Source organism: Panicum hallii, chromosome 9 (genome assembly GCF_002211085.1).
Source record: "Panicum hallii strain FIL2 chromosome 9, PHallii_v3.1, whole genome shotgun sequence".
Classification (NCBI taxonomy): Eukaryota; Viridiplantae; Streptophyta; class Magnoliopsida; order Poales; family Poaceae; genus Panicum; species Panicum hallii.
The window spans coordinates 9,004,266-9,023,409 of NC_038050.1; the positions used below are offsets into that span (position 1 = coordinate 9,004,266).

Consider the following 19,144-nt stretch of genomic DNA (forward strand, 5'->3'; position numbering starts at 1 on the left):
TTCGCTTTCAATATTTTGTGGTAATAAATCACTAGTTCTAAGTGTTGAAACGGCTCTCATGAACTTTAGTTTTACTATACTAAAATCAGAAATCATTTTTGCCAAACTCATAATGCTCATTCCACTTTAGCTGAAGTTTGTACGGATATTGTTGACTTATTTTTTTTTGCGAGGAGATATTGTTGACTTATAGCCCCCCATAAAATAAAAAGGACTTCTAGTTCATAATTTATCCAAATTTCGCCATAGAATCAAATGAGACCCGAAATTCGGAAGCAGGATTGAACTTCCGCTTGAGACTTTGAGAGGCCGCCAAATCAAACTACGTTGTCTCCCCGTCCACTGGGTCAAGCAATCCCCTGAACCCTGACCTGCACAGCCGCCGGCCGCCACGCCGCCTCTGCCAGTGCGCTGTCGCCGCGCTCACGGGCTCCGGTGCCCATCCTCCGCTTCGAAGGCGGTGGCCGCGGGAGGCACCTTCCAGTTGCGGCGGAGAGCAGCTCGGCGGCAGAGGAGGGGCAGGCGTGGCCGGCGGTGTGACTGGGCGGGGAGGGCGGGTCGATGCTGTACTCCCGAATGTAGCCGTCTTGCGCAATGCTGTGTCCGCGGCGAGGAATTCACGCGTCCGCCGCCACTGCTCTCCTCACCGGTCGTCGTCTCGTTGCTGGATCATCAAGCCCAGCACCCTTCCGCCACGGCGGCCGCCCGCTCGCGCCATGCGCCTGCCGCGAGTTCATCTCCGGCTCGCTTCCACTGCCGCCGTCCGCCTCCACCCACCTCCGTCCGGCGCCATCTCTCACGAGGTCAGGGACAAGAAAGAATGGCAGCTGGAGCTGGAGCAGCACATCGCCCGGGGGCAGCTTGCCATTGCCCGCCAGGTGTTCGACAGAATCCCCTCGCCGGACGCGCGCGCCTACAACGCGCTCATCCGAGCCTACTCCTGGCGCGCCCCCTTCCACGCCGCCATCGACCTCTACCGCTCTATGCTCCACAGCCGCGTGCCCCCCAACAAGTACACATTCCCCTTCGTACTCAAGGCCTGCTCCACGCTCGCTGACCTCCGCTCTGGCCGCGCTGTCCACGGCCACGCTGCCGCTGCGGGCCTCCACACCGACATGTTTGTCTCCACTGCCCTCATTGACCTGTACATCAGGTGCGCCCGCTTCGGCCCTGCAGCCAACGTGTTCGCCCAAATGCCCATGAGGGACGTCGTGGCATGGAACGCCATGCTTGCGGGCTATGCTCAACACGGCATGTACCAACACGCCATTGCCCACCTCCTCGACATGCAGGGTCGTGGCTGCCTCAGGCCCAACGCCTCCACAATCGTCTCCCTCCTTCCTCTTCTTGCCCAGCATGAGGCGCTCTCCCAAGGAACAAGCATTCATGCCTACTGCCTTCGTGCCTGTCTCGATCAAAAGGAGGAACAAGTTCTTGTTGGCACTGCGCTGTTGGATATGTATGCAAAATGCAAACACTTGGTTTATGCTTGCAGGGTCTTTTATGCCATGCCTGTCAGGAATGAGGTCACTTGGAGCGCGCTTATTGGAGGCTTTGTGCTGTGCGACAAAATGGTGCAAGCTTTCAGTCTGTTCAAGGACATGCTGGCTCAAGGACTGTGCTTTCTCTCTCCAACCTCTGTTGCAAGCGCCCTTAGGGTCTGCGCCAGCCTCTCTGATGTTCGTATGGGTACACAGCTGCATGCTTTGCTTGCTAAATCTGGTATCCACACTGATCTCACTGCAGGGAACTCACTTCTTTCGATGTACGCCAAGGCTGGCTTGATCAACGAAACAATGGCACTCTTTGATGAAATGGCCGTCAAGGACACAGTCTCTTATGGTGCTCTTTTGTCAGGGTATGTGCAGAATGGCAAGGCAGAGGAAGCATTTCTCGTCTTCAAGAAGATGCAAGCCTGCAATGTGGAACCAGATGTCGCGACAATGGTATCTCTGATCCCAGCTTGTTCACATCTGGCCGCTTTGCAGCATGGAAGGTGTAGTCATGGCTCTGTTATTATCCGTGGGCTTGCAATTGAAACCTCTATATGTAATGCTTTGATAGATATGTATGCAAAATGTGGAAGGATTGATCTCTCCAGGCAGGTTTTTGATAAGATGGCAGCTCGGGATATTGTATCGTGGAATACAATGATTGCAGGATATGGAATTCATGGACTCGGGAAGGAAGCCGCTACATTGTTCTTAGGCATGAAGAATCAAGGTTTTGCACCAGATGATGTCACATTCATCTGTCTAATATCTGCGTGCAGTCATTCTGGACTTGTGACTGAAGGGAAACACTGGTTTAATATGATGACACAAAAGCATGGTATACCTCCAAGGATGGAACACTATATCTGTATGGTTGACCTTTTGGCACGAGGTGGTTTCCTTGATGAAGCCTATCAGTTTATCCAGACTATGCCACTGAAAGCTGATGTCCGTGTATGGGGAGCCTTGCTTGGAGCTTGCCGGATTCACAAGAACATTGATTTAGGAAAACAAGTGTCAAGGATGATCCAGAAACTAGGTCCTGAAGGGACTGGCAACTTTGTTCTGCTGTCCAACATATTCAGTGCTGCTGGGAGATTCAATGAAGCCGCAGAAGTCCGAGTGATACAGAAGGTCAAAGGATTTAAGAAGAGTCCTGGCTGCAGTTGGATTGAGATAAACGGCTCCTTACATGCATTTGTTGGTGGAGACCAATCCCATCCACGTTCACCTGACATATATCAAGAACTTGATAATATCCTGATAGACATTAAGAAACTGGGTTACCAGGCTGATACCAGTTTTGTTTTGCAAGATCTGGAGGAAGAGGAAAAGGAAAAGGCACTCCTTTATCATAGCGAAAAGCTAGCGATAGCTTTTGGTATCCTCAGTCTTGGTGAGGATAAGACCATTTTTGTTACAAAGAATCTCCGTGTATGTGGAGACTGCCATACTGCCATAAAGTACATGACATTAGTTAGGAAAAGGGCCATCATTGTCAGAGATGCTAACAGATTTCATCATTTTAAGAATGGAAAATGCAGCTGTGGAGATTTCTGGTGACAGCACCACCACAAAAAAGAAGAGCATTTCATAAACTATTGGTATAATGGTATCTGAGGACATCATGTGAGAGAACTCATGTCCTAACACAGCATATTAGCTCAGCTGTTCCTCATGAAAAACCATGTACATTGCTTGCCTCGCAATGTGAAGCTGAGAAACACGAGATCCGATCCAAGGAATTTGAAAGGAGGAAGTCTAAGCAAAGCAAATGCAAAGTAAGCTAGGGTTTAAGGAAAACTTTTTGACACATGGTGAACATGACATGAACCACACAGCCCATGGTCTGCAGTTTATAACACAATGTATATAAACCAAGGTTATGGTAATCAGATTTACGTGGGCATTCTTCATTCTTGCTCATGCGCCAAGTTGATACAAACCTTTAGTATGCATCTCATCATTTTCATAGTTGCAGAGTTAAACTCTGGATTATATATGAAAGGCGGAGATGAAGTGATGTTGGTTGCTTTTCGTTTCCTTCAGGAAAAAAAAACATGGGAGACCTGTCAAGGGCCATTGACCAAAATGAAATGTCGTAAGGCAAAAATAAACCTAACAGACTATTGACATATGAGACATGAGCAACATTTTGACGGCAGAAATTTGGGTCCCTATTTAGTGGTATAGAGGATTATTTTTTCCTAGTACCTGTGGCCCTGCTAATCTTCTATCCTTTTGCTGTTTGGTGGAATTTATCCTTCACTTTGAAAACAGAAATGTGGCACGTTTTTCTCTAAACTATTTCCAACTTCTTAGATAATTCAACATATACATATAGGTACAAAATTATCTTCTTGTGAATTTATGCTATACTGTATCATGCAATTTAGTTAGCCATTGAAGTTAATTCTATAAACCCAATGTATGCAGGACACAACCAAGCGGTCCTTTTAACTTCTTTCAGTTTTGGTTGAAATATATATATGCCCATTAATAATAATTATCCCAAAATATGATGAAAAGTAACTATTAAGGCTTTCTGGGGGCGCTCAACAATGACTTTCCACCTTTGTACTTAAATAGAAATTGTAGCACCAGAACTCAAAGATTGATCTATTGCTCTCCTTATTTCAAGATAAGTGCTTCTTTGACCATTGTTGCTCGTTGCTTCCATCATCAAATATACTAGATAGGTTGATAACGGGGACATCAAACGTTAAGACCAATTCGAATCGCTTGCGTATGCACATCGTAAGTCAGAGTAGAAATTGCTGAGGGAAACTAAGAAATCTACTTGGTTGTCTGTGTTGGATTCTGCTGTCTTCAGTGACTTGGATACTGCAGATTCTCATGTTCATTCTCTATAATATGTGCTTGTACCTCTGCATCTGTTTGATTTTGTACATTTTTGTTTCCAGGCAGCAGGTGCGTTGCATGGCATGATTTTTACTAAATCTGGTGAAGTAGAGCTGTTACGGCTGTAAGCTCATGGCTGCTTAACCACTATGTAGTATATATTATATCTAGGTAATCAAACATTCGAAACTTTAAACAATAAACAATTTCACTATGGGTCACAAGTGAAAGTGAAGTGCTAACAGAAATCATAGTGCGACGATGTGTAAGGCGGAAAAGATCGGCAAGTGCGACTCACTGGAGCATGAATACGACTTGAGTATGGAAAATAACCCTCTGTCATTTAAGCATGCCTGGAATGTGATATAACGCCATGAAAGATAAATTGAAATCCATGTAGTATGACAACAAAGTCTGAAAATTAGTGCAATGGCCTTAAGATTCATGTCATAGATTGAGCGGTAAGCTTCAATATCAGGCTAATTACAATGGGGGTTTCATGGCGAGTTTCGTGATATTAATTACCATGATACATCAGCATTTTTGATGATGTGGCACTGATTTAATGAGGGAAGAGAAGGAACCAGTTTCATCTCCACGACACTCTGCTAACTCGTTTCCAAGACGTTGGAAATGGTGTGAAACGACCACTGCGACCGTCGTTGTTTCATGGGGATCCCGTGCGCCAATAGATCAACTAGCATAAAATTACACTGGTTAGCTTTGGAAACAGTGAAATGAAACTCTCTATTGAGGCATAGTATTTTATTCATCCTCCAAGCTGACGAGGCATTCTTGGGATATAAAACCCTCCATTATGATTAGCCTCGGTGCTGTGGCATCAACCTTCAGTTCAGTACAGCTGTCCAACCTCGAGGTGCCTCGATACTGCAGTTTCACTCCCAGGAGTGCTCACCGGTGCACTCACTTTAGGCCAGCTCCAATGACAGTTTCATGGGAGTTTCATAAGTATTAAGTACATGACACGTCAGCAAAAATGATAGATTAAGAGAAGGGGGGGAGGAGGAGGAGGAGGAGGAGGGCGCCGGGGGGGTTCATCACCGCGACACGCTCTCGGTCCACTTACCAAGGCCAAGGCCACGACACGCGATGAAACTCGCGATGAAACGAATCCCCCCTCAATGCGAGTTTCATCGCGGGATCTGCTGTGCTCCCCGCTCCGCCGCCGCCGCCACCCTCCTCCGCGCGCTCTGCTCCCGCGCCCATCTGGCTCCCGCGCTCACCTGCGCGCCCCGCGGTGGGAACTCGCGCGCTCGCGAATGCCTCCGCTCCCGGCTCTCCCGCTCGCAAGCGCCGCCTCCCCCAACCCCTCCTGCTTCCCGCGCCCTACATCTGCCCTAGCGCGCGAAATCGTTCCAAATCCGCCCCCTCCCCCACATATCCCCGCCCCTCCATTGACTTCCGGAGCTCGCCGACGGGGAGGGTCGTCGGTCTCGGTGGGAGGGATGTCCCGGCGGGGGAAATCAGTACCCCAGCTCGGCGGTGGCCCAGAAAAGCGCGGTGGCGGCACTCCTCCAGCAGTTCCAACTCCGCCAGCAGCTCCACCGCAGTCGCAATCGGCACCCCCGCCGCCAAATGGTCCGTGGTTTCCTGGATGTGGAGGTAGCAGTGGTCAGAGTTCATTCTCCCATGGAATTGAACCGGGAAATCCATGGTAATCCCTCAATCCATGATTTGTTTACCATTTTCAATTCTGTCGCTAGTACTCTCGTTATCTGTTGGTGAAAAAGCTTACGTAACATGTGTGCTTCAGATTGCTAGCTTGTCCCTCGAACGGAATTTAGCTCGTTTGTTAATTGCAATCCAAGAATGTCTACTGTCCCTTGGTTCATTTGTCGTTACTAGTTCACTTTTTTTTTGCCGTGATAAATGTAGTTGAGATCTTGTCAGATTTGTCATCAGAATTAGTTGTATGTGGCCTGCCCTATATGGCTTCAAATGTAGTTGAAATCCCTGTCAGTTTTGTAGCTTCAAATGCACAGTATGTCCATATACTCTAAAACAGAATTTTTTTTTCTATATGGTTTGCCCTATACTTTTATTTTTGCATGTAACTGTAGCCCATTTTCAGACAACAGTGTTCCTCCAAGAAGTAGCAATTAGCTATTCAGTAGCAAAATGCTATTGCATGATAAAAGCATCATCTATTATGCTGTAATTCGAGTTTCTGAATAATTATACTGTTATATAAATCTGGGCGAATTGTGTGCATATTGTAGAGGTGGTTATTTTAATTTTCTACAGCAACCACATTTTCCACCACCGCCACATCAGACTGGAGAAAATTTCCATTTTGTTGGGCTTACAAAGAACTTCAACCCATCATCTCCAGCACCTACACCACAGACAGATAAGGTCAGCATTGATATTGATATCGATGATGGTGATGAGGAAACTAGGCCAGTTAAGAAAAGATATTGGGCACATGATGAGAAAGTCAGATTGGTAAACACTATTGACTGCCATGGTTTCTATATGATTTTTGCAATTCAGATATGATGATCATTTCCTAGATTCTCTTTTTGTAGGCAAGTGCTTGGCTGAACACTTCTAAAGACCCTGTACATGGTAATGACAAGAAAAGTGATTCATTTTGGGGTCAAATCACAAAAGAATTTAACAAGAACACCATACTGGATCGTAGAAGGGATACTAACCAACTGAAGGTACACTGGTTACGCCTTAGCAAATCAATAAATGAATTCAATGGCTTTTGGACTACAGTGTGTAAAATGAATTAAGAGTGGATACTCCGATGACCAACTAATGGATGAAGCACAACAGCGGTTTGAAAAAAAGAATAAGAAGCCTTTCACATTGGTCCACTGGTGGAAGATATTAAAAAATAAACCGAAATGGTGTACATACGTTGCTCAATCAGAGAAAGAAAAACCCAAAAGCATACTGATGTTGATAGTACTGGTGACAGCGAAGAACGTCCTATTGAGAGAGAAGCAGCGAAGGCAGAATGCAAAGGGAAGCGGAAGGCGGAACAGGTTATGGATGGTATTTTCATGCTTGGATATAACATAAGCAAGATAATTGAAGTTACACAAGAGCGTAAGAAGGAGCGTGAAAAAATGACAGAGGCGCAGGTAGAGATCTCAAGGCTTAACCTGGAGGATTGCAAAGGCGCAAAAGGAGGCTGGACAGGTGCAAAAAGAATCAAATTTGCTAGAAGCTTATAATTCTTTGCTGGTTCGAGATACAAGTCATATGTACGAAGAAGCCAAGTTGAGACAGAAGACATTGGAGAGGATGGAGAAGAAGTTATTTGGCACTGTTGATGGAGCATGAGGTTAGTGCTGGACATAATAATTCTGCTCCCGCTGTCTTCTTTTGAACTCAATAATTCATGATTTTTTTTTTGTCAGGGGAGAAGGTGGCTGGACAGAGAGAAGGATGGCTCTGGTGGCTGGAGAACTGATCTGTGTGAAGGGTTGCCATGTGATCCGGAGAGAGTTTTGTTTTTTTGGTTATTTTTTCATTGTGAATGGTGATGCCTTGGCATGTGAAACTGATCCACCTTGGCATGTGAAACTATTTGTGTGAATTCTAATGGTTTGCCATGTCTGTTCCTCTCTCTCACGGCTGAGTAATCTATAGTTTGAATTATATAATATGCACTTATTTCCATATATGCGACTTTAATGTGACATCTTACAAATATTGAAGTTAAATTAACCATATTCTAGTATGTTGTTTTACAAATGGTTACATAGTTTACATGGCACATTTGATCACACCACAATTGCACAATTTAATGCTGCAATCTGCCTATGAAACTAAACTGCGCATTGAGAGACACTATTTCATTCCGGTGTCAAGCTGACGTAGCAGCCTGATAACACTCCGCATCCGCATTGAGACTGGCATCGTTCACGGTCACTGCGACACTGTTGATCACAAGTTGTCTGATTTAATTTGATTCTTTCGTAGCCGCTGACTTGCGTGGGCATGGAAGAAGGCTATGTTGGAGTCCACTTCCCTGATGGTATATGGAATTTGATGCCTTGCTGTTTATTTCCAGTACGCCGCGCTCTAGGAGCGCCATGGCGAGCCGGTCTTGGCATCCATGGCGTAGCACGCTGTTCACCTGCGCTCTTCTAATTAACTTAGCTGCTTCTGTGAGCCCTCACGTCCAGGATGGCGTGTAAGGAAAAGAAACATCTATATCTGGCCACATATCTGCAAAGTACTCGTATTCTGTTGGATAAATGTTCCCCAAGTCTTGAACTTTGGAGCTATTCCAGTGATGCCCGCAATGATGCCTTTCAGCTCTATCCTCATTGCCAAGAAAAACATTATCATTGTCGGAGTCCCAGGCATATTTCTCTTCAACGAGTGCTTCTTTGATACTGTTCGGAAAAAGATGACCACGATACAGATTGTAGTTGACATTCTGGAAAACCCATGGTCCACTAGCCTGTAGGTAGTAGTTCTGACGTAGCACATACATAAGGTTGCAATTATGCTTCATAAACCGCTCCATCCGACCACACGATTCATCAAGCATCCAAACCTGAAGTAGACCATGGTGATCGCATGATGCAATGTACACCCCCTTCTCAGACTTCCCCAAGTAAACTTCTGCATTTTCATAAAAACTAACCGGCGGTTTAATTGCTCGGTATTTGTTGCGTGGCATAGATATCCTGCAAAATTGAAATAGTGGTGACAAAAAGAAGTTAGTGTCAACATGAGAGTTGAAGAAACTAATATTTTCTAAGCCAAGATAATAATTAAAGAAACTAATGGCGACGCTGAAGAATGAATATAACTATATATACATACATACATACATACATACCTCATCACATGATAAGCTTGTCAAAAGGCATACAGTGCTCCCCGTGAACAGGTGGAATAGGGCCGCTCCACACTTGCACGATGCATGCCAAGAATGGTAGCTTCGGCTTCCCCTTCTCGGATGAAGGACCTTTCTTCCCACCTGTTCACCCTTGACGAGAATACACGGAGGACGCATCTCGGCGACGGCCATTCAGCTTCCGCCACCGTGGGATATACTAGTAAGGATGGCTTCCAATAAAACTTTACATGTGGAAACGAGATGACCTCCTAGCACGGCGACAAGGTCGGACACATCTCCGCCCAGCGCGGGGGGCGGAGGCACCGGGGCCCACGCCCGCGTGGTTGGATTAGCGACGTGGTCATCCACGTCGAGCAGCAGGAGGCCGTTGCAATGCCCCAGGATGCATGTGCGTGTGAAGTTGGTGACGGGGTGCGGGAGGTAGCCCATCTGCCCCGAGACCCTAGGGCAGGTCGAGGGGCGGGAGAAGAGCTCCGGGGAGCGGTGGTACTTGAAGTTGAGGAAGATCCCGGCCACCGAGAGCGGGAGGAGGTCCGCGCGCAGGAGGCGGCCGCCGCCCACGGCGGCGCGCCACGACATGCAGACGGCCCGCGCCAAGGCGAGGCCGCGCGGCGCGAGGCGGGCGAGGATGTCCGCGATCATGTCGTCGGGCAGCAGCGCCGCCCGTGATGGCAGGCTCTCCTCCGGCTGATCCATCTCGTTGTTCCGTCCGTCACCAAGGATCACGCCGTCATTACCCGTGAAGCTCGCATGCGAGGCTCCTCCGATCCGCCAGGCCCCCGGTCACTTGTTCAACAGTTGGGCGTGAACGGATAAAGTTTGGAGTCTGCGCTGCATTACAAGATGCAGCCCATGGTTATATCCAACGAGATCGAGTCGCCCGGGAGCCGGTGACGGTAGTAACTGCTTTCGGAGTTACTTTGCATTTATATTTTTTTCTCCTACTTTGCACTGTAATTATAATTTTACCCTTATTTTTTAACTTTATAATTTTACCTTACTATTCACAAGTCAACTCGATTTTACCTGTATTCAACGCGATTTTGCCCTTAGTCAACGATCAAAATAGGGCAGAATCGCATTGGATAGGGGCATAATCGCGTTGACTCGTGAATGGTAAGGATGAAATCATAAAGTTAAGGAAAATAAGGGTATAGTCACAATTGGACTGCAAAGTAGGGGTAAGAACACCAATTCCTCTGCGCGCATGACGCATGGTCCGTTTCCCCGTACCTTGCTATAGATAAAATTAAATAAATAATGTTGCGTGTTCTATGAACCTTAAATTTGGTTTCATTTCTCAAAACTTTTTATCCTACTTTTTTCACACCTCTACATATTTTAGTTAGTCCTTGCTACTCCTTTCAAAAGCACAACGACAGATTATTAGAACCAGACCTCCCAACCCTAATCTTCATCATCTGATTGTGTCGAGCCAACATGTATGGTAACTTGCGTCTAGTTATGGTTATAGCCTTCCTATTGCCCTTTCCGAAGCAACTTATCTTCGCAAGATTTTACTTGTCAGCAAACTCATTTATTGAAATCAAATCATCATTGGACACTTTACTATAGGTCATTCAATTCCTGCCCATTATCCTCAAGTCATCAACTACAAACCCATGCCATCAGTACAGTATGGCAGCACGCAGAACACCTAACTTTGAGCAATCTATTTTTTACAAGTGTATGTACTACACAACCTCAACCACATGTGTAACACATAAATATATTACTTGCCTGTTCCTTCAAAACGAATTTTAATTGATGTCTCATCCAAAACTAATCACAAATTAGACCAAATCCTTTTTAGGCAGTTTTGAGCCAAAATCCCAGAGACTCCTCAAATTGATCACGGGCTAGTGTGACCATCCAACGGTAACCGCGGCGGCTTCGAACCCCTCCTTGCCGCCACCAAACCGTATGGCCCCACTGCTCCCCTTTCTCCCTCGCCGCCTCCTGTCCATGCTGCCACCCTTTGCCACCGCCGGTGCCGCCTTCTCGCTGACATCCTTCCTCCCCATGCCGCCGGACTTCTCAAGAAGCCGCACCACCTTGGACTTCCCCGCGGCGGCCGCGATCTCGGTGGCAGTTCTTCCCTTCGCCGTCGTGGTCTTGGCGTTCGCGCCGCTCTTTAGGAGGAGGTCTACCACGTCGGCTCGACCGGCCTCGGCCGCGCAGTGCAGCGCCGTGTACCCCTCGGCGTCGGCCGCGTCGACGTCCGCGCCGCGGTCGATGAGGTCGCGCGCCGTGTCGGCGCGCCCTTTGAAGGCGGCGCGCATGAGCGGCGTCCACCCGTGCGCGTCCCGCCCCTCGACGGACGCGCCGCCGTCGGCCGCGCGCCGTACAGACCTCACCTCGCCCTTGCGCGCGGCGTCCAGGATCGCCTCGCCGAGGCCCAGGAAGTCCATGATCCGGCCGCCGTGGCCCTCCTCGGCGGCGATCTCGAAGGCCGTCTTCCCTGCCACGTCGCGCACGGCGGCCGTGCCGGCCACGCCGTGCGACAGGAGGAGACGCGCGACCGCCTCGTCCCCGCGCCTCGCCGCGGCGTGCAGCGCGGTGGCCCCGTCTGTGCCGCACCTGGCCTCGGCCCTCGCGCCCGCCGCGAGGAGCGCCTTCACCGCATCCCGCCGTCCCGCCTCCGCCGCCAACCGAAGGGGAGTCTTGCCGTCCCTCCCCGCCGCGTCGATAGATGTAAACGAACATGAGAAGGACGCGGACGAGGACGAGGCGGGAGAAGCACAGGCGGGCTTGGCAAGGAGCAGCTTCAAGACGTCGTTGTGGCCGGCCGCCGCGGCCACGTGGAGCGCGTCGGAGCCGGCCGGATTCGCGCCGTTGGCGAGGAGGAGCTCGGCGATGAGGCACTCGCCAGAGGCGGCGGCCGTCTCGAGGGGCGTCCGCCCGCGGCTCGGCTTGTCGGCGTCCGCGCCGTACTCGAGCAGCACCTGGACGATGTCGGCGCGGCCGAGGCCGACGGCGAGGTCAAGAAGCGTGCGCCCGGACTCTTCGGCGGCGTCCGCCGAGCGCCACTCGGGCTCGCTGCGGTCGAGCACCTCCCTGAGCGCCTCCACCGCGCCGGCGGCGACAAGCCGCGCGGCCACGGACGCGCCCACGAAGGTCGCCCTGATGCCGCTGTCCACGAACACCTGCTTCCTCCTCGCCGAGAACCACTCCGGGTTGACCGAGTCCAGCGCCGTGACGGGCTCCTTCACCGCGGCGCCGGGCGCCACCACGCTGTGCAGCAGGAACGCGTCCTCGCCGCGGCTCCCGCCACCTGACCCACTGGGCCCCTCTGGCGCCCCGGAGGCCAGGTACTGCACCTCCACGGTGACCGCGGCGAGCGGCGCCAGGATCCCCGTGTGCGGGCGCACCGCGAAGCGCCCCCGCACGGCCGGCTGCAGCCTGAACGCCACCGGCATGGTGTGCATCGCGTTCCGCAGCGTGAGCTCCCCCCTCGCCTGCCTCCCGGGCTCCACCCGGATCATCACTTCGCTCGACGGCTCCGGTATCACCAACCGATCCATGTCGTCCTCTTCTCTTCCTCCCTTCTCTCACCGCAGCTGCAGCCTTTTGCTCTTCTTCTTGCCGTCCTAGAACACCTACTGCACCTCCTACGAGTCGTTGGTCGATCCAGAGATGGAAGAAGCAGCCATCAAGAGGAGTGGGAGGAGTGACGGGGTCTTATGTACCAGCAACGCGTACGGCTTTGGCCGGCGCGGCGCGGAGGCGTGCCACATGGTGGGTGTGAAGAACAAGGAGGACTTGTTCTATGTGGTGGCAGCTCTGGGTTTTTTAATGGCGGGTTTGGCGTCTGATGGCGGCGTGGGGTTTATTCCGGAGGGCAATGGAGATCGACCGTGGCGTCGCCTAGCGGCGGCAACTTCCCGGCGCCATAGCCCGTCGCTGTCACCTCGTCATTGTAGGCGATAAACAAATGAATTAATGACATGAACAAGGCAGAGGTGATTGGATGGAGGATCGTATTATCACTTTCGTTCTGGGTACCTGGCAGTAGGAAGCATTTTGACAGCAAGAACGTACAGTTTCGATTCTGTCAGTGGAGATTGAGCTATGGTATAGTTCGTTTCTTCAGAATGTTCGGTTTGCACCTGCTTGCCAGGCAGCTATTCTACAGCATGCTTGAGTAGACTTGACAAACAGTTGGCTCTCAGTTTCTCAGTCTGAATGCTTCAAAATAACCTCTACGATATTCTTTTTTCTGAAAATGTTTTGTTGCAAAGTGAGTCCTCAAAATGGGATGACAGGAAAAACTTTTTGGGCTGATTTATGTTCCAGGCCATTGTGCCAGGGACCCTGAATTCATCCTTCCATTGACCCTTTCGTGTGAGGGAAAGAGCCAAGATGGGAATGGTTGGTTTCAGAAGTTATTTTCTCAGGGGTGTGAGTGTGACAAGCCACTCTACAATGTAAAATCTTCACTTTTCATATGCTAGACCACTTCATGTGAAACAAATTAGCTCATTCACTTGCTCTCTCACTCGTACGATTAGTCGACATAGATTCGAACCAACAAAGTAGCTCATTTCTGTTTGTTAATTTTCATGGCCACGAACCAACAAAGTAGCATTCAGAGTTTCTGAGGGCCTTTCCTTAATTTATGCAATAACAAGAGACCCATTTAGTTCCATACGTATTTCCTTGGAGAAACTTGGTTTCCCCGTGGGCCGTACATGGTCATTACTCCTAACACATTTCGTGGACTACTGGATCTTGTTTTCTACATTGAAAGTGACATCAAAATTGACAAAATGCTCTTCATTTTCATGAAATCTTCCGTATCGGACACCAGAATGATTCTTAATCAAAACATTGCCTTTGTCATATTAATCGATCTCTGTCAATACAGACAAGCGAGTGTGATCGCTTTTGTTCGTGTTCGGTACACACGGTTGTCTAGTATTTAATGGATCTGCAAAGCAATTGCTGGCGTCATTAGCTTTGATTTTTAGTATGGGTGATAGATTTGGTGACAAACAATTTTTGCAGCATACAGTCCCACCGTTACAGTTACAAGGTGAAGTTTGTTGGATTTATGCCACTTCATGTTTATCCATCTGCTGACCTCTCTAATAATCTTCATTGCCAGTTAAGTTTAGTGTTTTGCGTTCGGTAGAAAATGCATTACCCAGTCTCCAATGGCAACATACTCTCATGAAAGTTACATTGCTTGGCATGCTCGTTAACCATGCTTAAAGAAATGCTTCTTTCTGTTACATTGCTTGGCATGCTCGTTAACCATGCTTAAAGAAATGCTTCTTTCTCTATCAGATTAGTATATAGGAGGCAAAGGTCTTGATGAATTGGTCACCCATGTGATTTAACCATTTCTTGATGGTCTGATGACCTGGTAATAATCTTCAGCTTTCACATTTGGCTTCTTCCATAAGCCATGAACTGACCAAGCAATTTATTGAGCATTCAGACATTTCACATGAGCATCCTACAACACTAGTGAATACACACATATGATCTATCTTCAAATTTATCAGGATAACAAATCCCTAAACTTTGTGTATCAATTCGGAAAGACTTAGTCTCAGAAGCATTGGCGCAAAATAAATATTTTATAATCCTATGGTACTAAGATATGCTAATGGCCCCTCGCTATGACATCAACAAAAGAAAATTTTACTCTTCTAGTCAAAGAACTGTTAGCACATTGCAAACTAAGATATGTTTGATTTGTGAAGCTGCACGGCATCGACACTGACATTGAGATCACAACTGCCTTGCATTCCAACACATGGAGTTGCTTGATTGGTATTCATCTCTCGTTATCACAATTCACAATAGATATTGGCATTTTTCAATGCAACTGGGAAAGGAGCATCATGAACTGCACTAGATGAACATTCCTCATATCTGTACTTGCCGAGTATTAACATGTAGTTCAGCTGTTAAACCACCATTGATTATTACATCTTGCCATTCATTGATCAATTGCAGTTTGCCGCTAGATGTAGGGATAAGGTTGATTGTACATTGTTATTGACGTTGTGTGTAATGTTTGCTCCTAATCATTGTGCATCCAGCTTGAGCTACATCACAGGCTCACAGCTAGATTGTCCAGCTAAGAAGTGTAGCTGAAGTGCATTACGGTCCATGGTAACACCCGTTTCACTAACCCTCCCCCCCCCCCCCTTTTACTTTTTTAATTGGTGAAAAGTTGTCATCACTTGGCTCTGTACTAACAGCTAAACTAAACAAAATCTAATACTATGAGACAGCGGAATGTTTTAAAAATAGAATATGTGGTATGCAAGCCATTTGCAGGAGCACCTCCAAATTATTAAGGGGAGGAGGTGAGAGTCTTCACCAGCTGGGCTCAGACACAGGCAGACATAGGATCTGAACCCTTACGATTTACTTCAAAGTTTGACTGAATAATAAAAATTCCCGGAGCAATCTCCCATCCTGATGACAAGAGTAAATGGAGGCGAAAGCATTACTTAACTAGAATTCCTTTTTATTTTTTACTATTCTTTTATTTTTTAATTTATAGATTTTTCCTGATTCAGCCATCGACAGTCATGTCATGCCCAAGCAAATGATGGAGAAATACATCAGCTAGGAGACAGTCATGTCATGTTCGTGTCAAAGCAAAATCACACGGTCATATCATTTTCTAGCTGTAGTGCATGCATCGGCGATAAGCAATCATTATTAAGGATCTCAGTTGCAGCTGCAGGTAAGATGCTGATTTGCTGAGCCTGTATGCTTTACATTTGGAGTCCGAAACAGGGTTAGAGAACACTCAAAGCTGACCAGGTTTCGTGTGCTCCCCTGTCGCGCACACCCTGGGATGGTGTTGTGATGGAATGTGCTAATCATAACCGTGCAATGTTTTAAACCGAGTTGCTGAAAACTTGGGCAAAGAGAAAAAGGAAACACGACTTGAACCGTTCGATTTACCTTGTGATTCGTGCTCCGGGAACCCGTCATATTTTCTAGCGTCACTGATTGCCGGTGCTTCCAGTCCTGCCTCTCCCCAGCCTTTAGAGGGATGGAAGGGAAGACGGCGGCTGTACCAACGGCTGCAGGATTGTAGAAGGGATTTGCTGGACAATTGGATCTTGGCTTTTACTCGGCAAATGACAAGAAAATTACAAAAGATGCTCTTCCTCCCTATGAAAGTTTCCGCATAAGACAGCACAGTTCTTTTTAATCAAATACCATTGCGTTTGTCATATTAACCACCCTTTACCCATACGGACAGGTGAACAGTGGCTTCTTGTTTAGTGCATAATGAAAGCGCTAAGACATTGCTGGTTTCACCAACGTTTGATATCAGCGCGAGGGAGAAGATTTGGAATGGTGAGCAATATTTTTGATCTTCTCTCATTGGTGCATTCACAAGGCAAAGTCATTGGATCGTCTTTCACTTCATGGTTATCTGTTCATCTGATCTCTAACCTTTGTTGCCATGTAATTACAATATTTTCTTGTTACTGTTAGCTGTACTATCTCAGATATCTTATGAAAACATATTAGTCAATAAATGCTTCTTTCTCTTTCTGCAGAAGAGTAACCATAGTCCATAGAACAAGGTATTGATGAATTGGCTGCACTTGTTCTTAAACCAGCTTGGTGGTTCCACACTTATGCATAGAGCAACAGCCTGCCTAACTGCTTATTTATACATGCTATCTCTCCAAATTGATCATATCAAAAAGAAAAGTCAAACTTGATCTAGAGACTGAGAAGTGACAAGTACCTAATCTCAATACAAGCCTAAATGACTGAACAGATGCTATGAGAATTAGGATACCATCTTACGACATGACTAAGATATACTAATGGCCCCAGTGTGGCCTCAACCAATAGGATATTAAGTTCGCAGTTGAAATAAAGTACTGATCTCCGCTGGAGATTAGTTCTTCTCCAGCACACACGGCAAACTGAGATCATCAAACTGCCCTGGCATGACACATATTGAGTAGATCAGTGGCAGCATTTTTCTTTTCACGAATATTTCACAATCACCACCTTGTCATGTTCAGTGTAGGAGCATCCTGATCTGGAGGGAAATTCTGTAAATCTGTACTTGCTGAATACTGGCATTACTATGAATTTCAGCAGTTCAGCTGTTAGCCATTGGTTACACCTTGCTTCTGATCAGTTGCAGCTTGCACTGGCCGTACATGAAGGAGTACTAGCCTGAGCACTACAGCTAAGTGTGAAGAAAATAATGCTTCATAATACAGTTTTATCTGCGCCGTTGTTCTATTGCTCCTAATCATTGTTTATACGGTCAGTTTAAGCTACATCTTCAAAGCTGTATTCATCACTTGATCGAAGGCTAACCAAATCTGACAAGTGGAGTCTAATTCGGGGTGTGAGGTGTTAAGTTTGCTATTGAACGCGAACTCCTCTGTTTCTTTTCTGAAGATGACAGTCCACCCACCCTCAAGCGTCGAGACAGTCATGTCATGTCCAAGCAGATCATTCAGAAACACATCCGCGACGCGACAGTTACGCCATGCCCAAGCAGAATCGATCGTACGCTCATTCTTGTTGCTTGCACATGGCTGTAGCGAAGGTGCACCGATGAGCAAGCAATCATTGGTGCGGATCTCAGTTCAGTTCAGACTTTCAGGTTTCAGCTGGCAGCTGCATGGATGCTGATGCCGAGGCATGTCTGCCTTACATTTGGAGACAGACACTGGGTGAGAGCGCGATCACGCTGACCGGGTTCTGATCCTCCACGCGACCACGCAGCTGTAGCCCAAAGCTTGGAGTCCTGAAATGCACACACGCTCCAAATGTCACCTTTGTTCAGTGAGAAGACTCTGTCGATCGCGAGACAAACAAGGCGCCACTGCATGTGAGACTGCTGTATCACTGCACGCCCAGTAGATGAATTGCTGATTGGAAATGCTACCATGACACGGGCAGGGTGTCAGAAGGGATCTCTTCCCGTTCACTTGTATTGTACATCTGCAATCTTTGACTTCTTTTTTATCGTCATGTGGAATTCGTGCTCTCACGCTTCCGAAAGTTTGGCCATCGATATGCTAACTCAAAATTCAGCAAAACTCTCGCCGTCCTTTTGAGTTAGCATTTTTTTTTCGTAAATGTAGATTATTTTAAAAATGCTAACACCAAAACTCTCAAATACTCCCTCCGTTCTAAATGTAGATTATTTTCGTAAATGTAGATGCATAATTTTTACTATGTATCTAGACACAATGTTATCTAGGTACGTAGCAAAATCTATATATCTAGATTTGCCAAAACAATCTACATTTTTGGAACGAAGGAAGTGCGAATAGTGTAACTATCATTAGTTATCACCCTAAGCTCAGCAAAAGTTCAATTCTTTTGACATCTCTTATTAGTTATCACCAACAGTACCTATCCAACTATCTTGTTCCATAGACCAAAACCATACGTGTGTAACTCAATAATATTCATTTGGCCATAAAGTATATGGCGAATCGTGACGGGCCGAAAGCTTTTTGGATGGTAATGGGCCGAATGCTATTACAAGTGTATGTGATGGAGCTGTGATCTGCTTTTGTCTGCTTTGTTTCCGCTCCGACGGGAGAGCGGAGTTCTCCGGCGTTGCTGGCGCGGCCAGCGGCTTGGGTGTCTCCTCTTCTCCGGCCGCGGTGGACGGCGGCCGATGGTTTTTCAGCGTCAATGATGCGTTTCGGTGCTCCCGTGCGCTGGCTTTTGCGGCTTTTCCAAGGTTTGGAGGTGGATCCTGGCCAGCTCTGGATCGTCTTCTCCGGCGAACGGGAGATCGACGGGAAGGTCCTTGGGCGGCGATGTTGAGAGCTTTCTCGAGATTTGGGGTTGCGTTTTGTAATTTCCAAGTTGTCCAGGGTGTTTTCTCTAAAATTTCGGGGATGTACTGTGCTTCATCAATTGACCCGCGCCAGCCCAATTTGTACTAAACTAAAATTCTCTTGGC

General features: G+C 47.5%; 2 protein-coding genes and 1 long non-coding RNA gene across 9 annotated transcripts; 2 read left to right on the forward strand and 1 right to left on the reverse strand.

Moving 5' to 3' along the window:
• The first annotated feature begins 326 nt into the window (after positions 1 to 326).
• On the forward strand, positions 327 to 4,459 carry LOC112873782 (pentatricopeptide repeat-containing protein At3g16610-like). 2 transcript variants are annotated; one of them, XR_003224822.1, is made up of 2 exons: positions 327 to 3,381; positions 4,418 to 4,459. XR_003224822.1 is itself a non-coding variant. In XM_025936832.1 (1 exon), exon 1 carries the CDS (start codon positions 717 to 719, stop codon positions 3,054 to 3,056), a length of 2,340 nt encoding a protein of 779 aa, XP_025792617.1. In that variant the 5' UTR covers positions 327 to 716; the 3' UTR covers positions 3,057 to 3,630. The 2 variants fall into 2 exon arrangements, 1 of the variants encoding a protein (XP_025792617.1); XM_025936832.1 differs by lacking the exon at positions 4,418 to 4,459 and having other exon boundaries at positions 327 to 3,630.
• Positions 4,460 to 5,404: 945 nt separating this feature from the next.
• Positions 5,405 to 7,949, forward strand: LOC112872666. Of its 6 annotated transcripts, none has more exons than XR_003224711.1 (4): positions 5,405 to 6,030; positions 6,596 to 6,821; positions 6,905 to 7,674; positions 7,751 to 7,949. It is a non-coding gene; the product is annotated as an uncharacterized LOC112872666 (long non-coding RNA). The 6 variants fall into 6 exon arrangements; XR_003224712.1 differs by having other exon boundaries at positions 6,621 to 6,821; XR_003224715.1 differs by having other exon boundaries at positions 6,709 to 6,821.
• Positions 7,950 to 10,781: 2,832 nt separating this feature from the next.
• Positions 10,782 to 12,943, reverse strand: LOC112877382 (ankyrin repeat domain-containing protein 65-like). Its single transcript, XM_025941679.1, has one exon. The coding sequence runs from the start codon at positions 12,729 to 12,731 to the stop codon at positions 11,067 to 11,069; it is 1,665 nt and encodes a 554-aa protein (XP_025797464.1). The 5' UTR covers positions 12,732 to 12,943; the 3' UTR covers positions 10,782 to 11,066.
• Between the last annotated feature and the right edge of the window lie 6,201 nt (positions 12,944 to 19,144).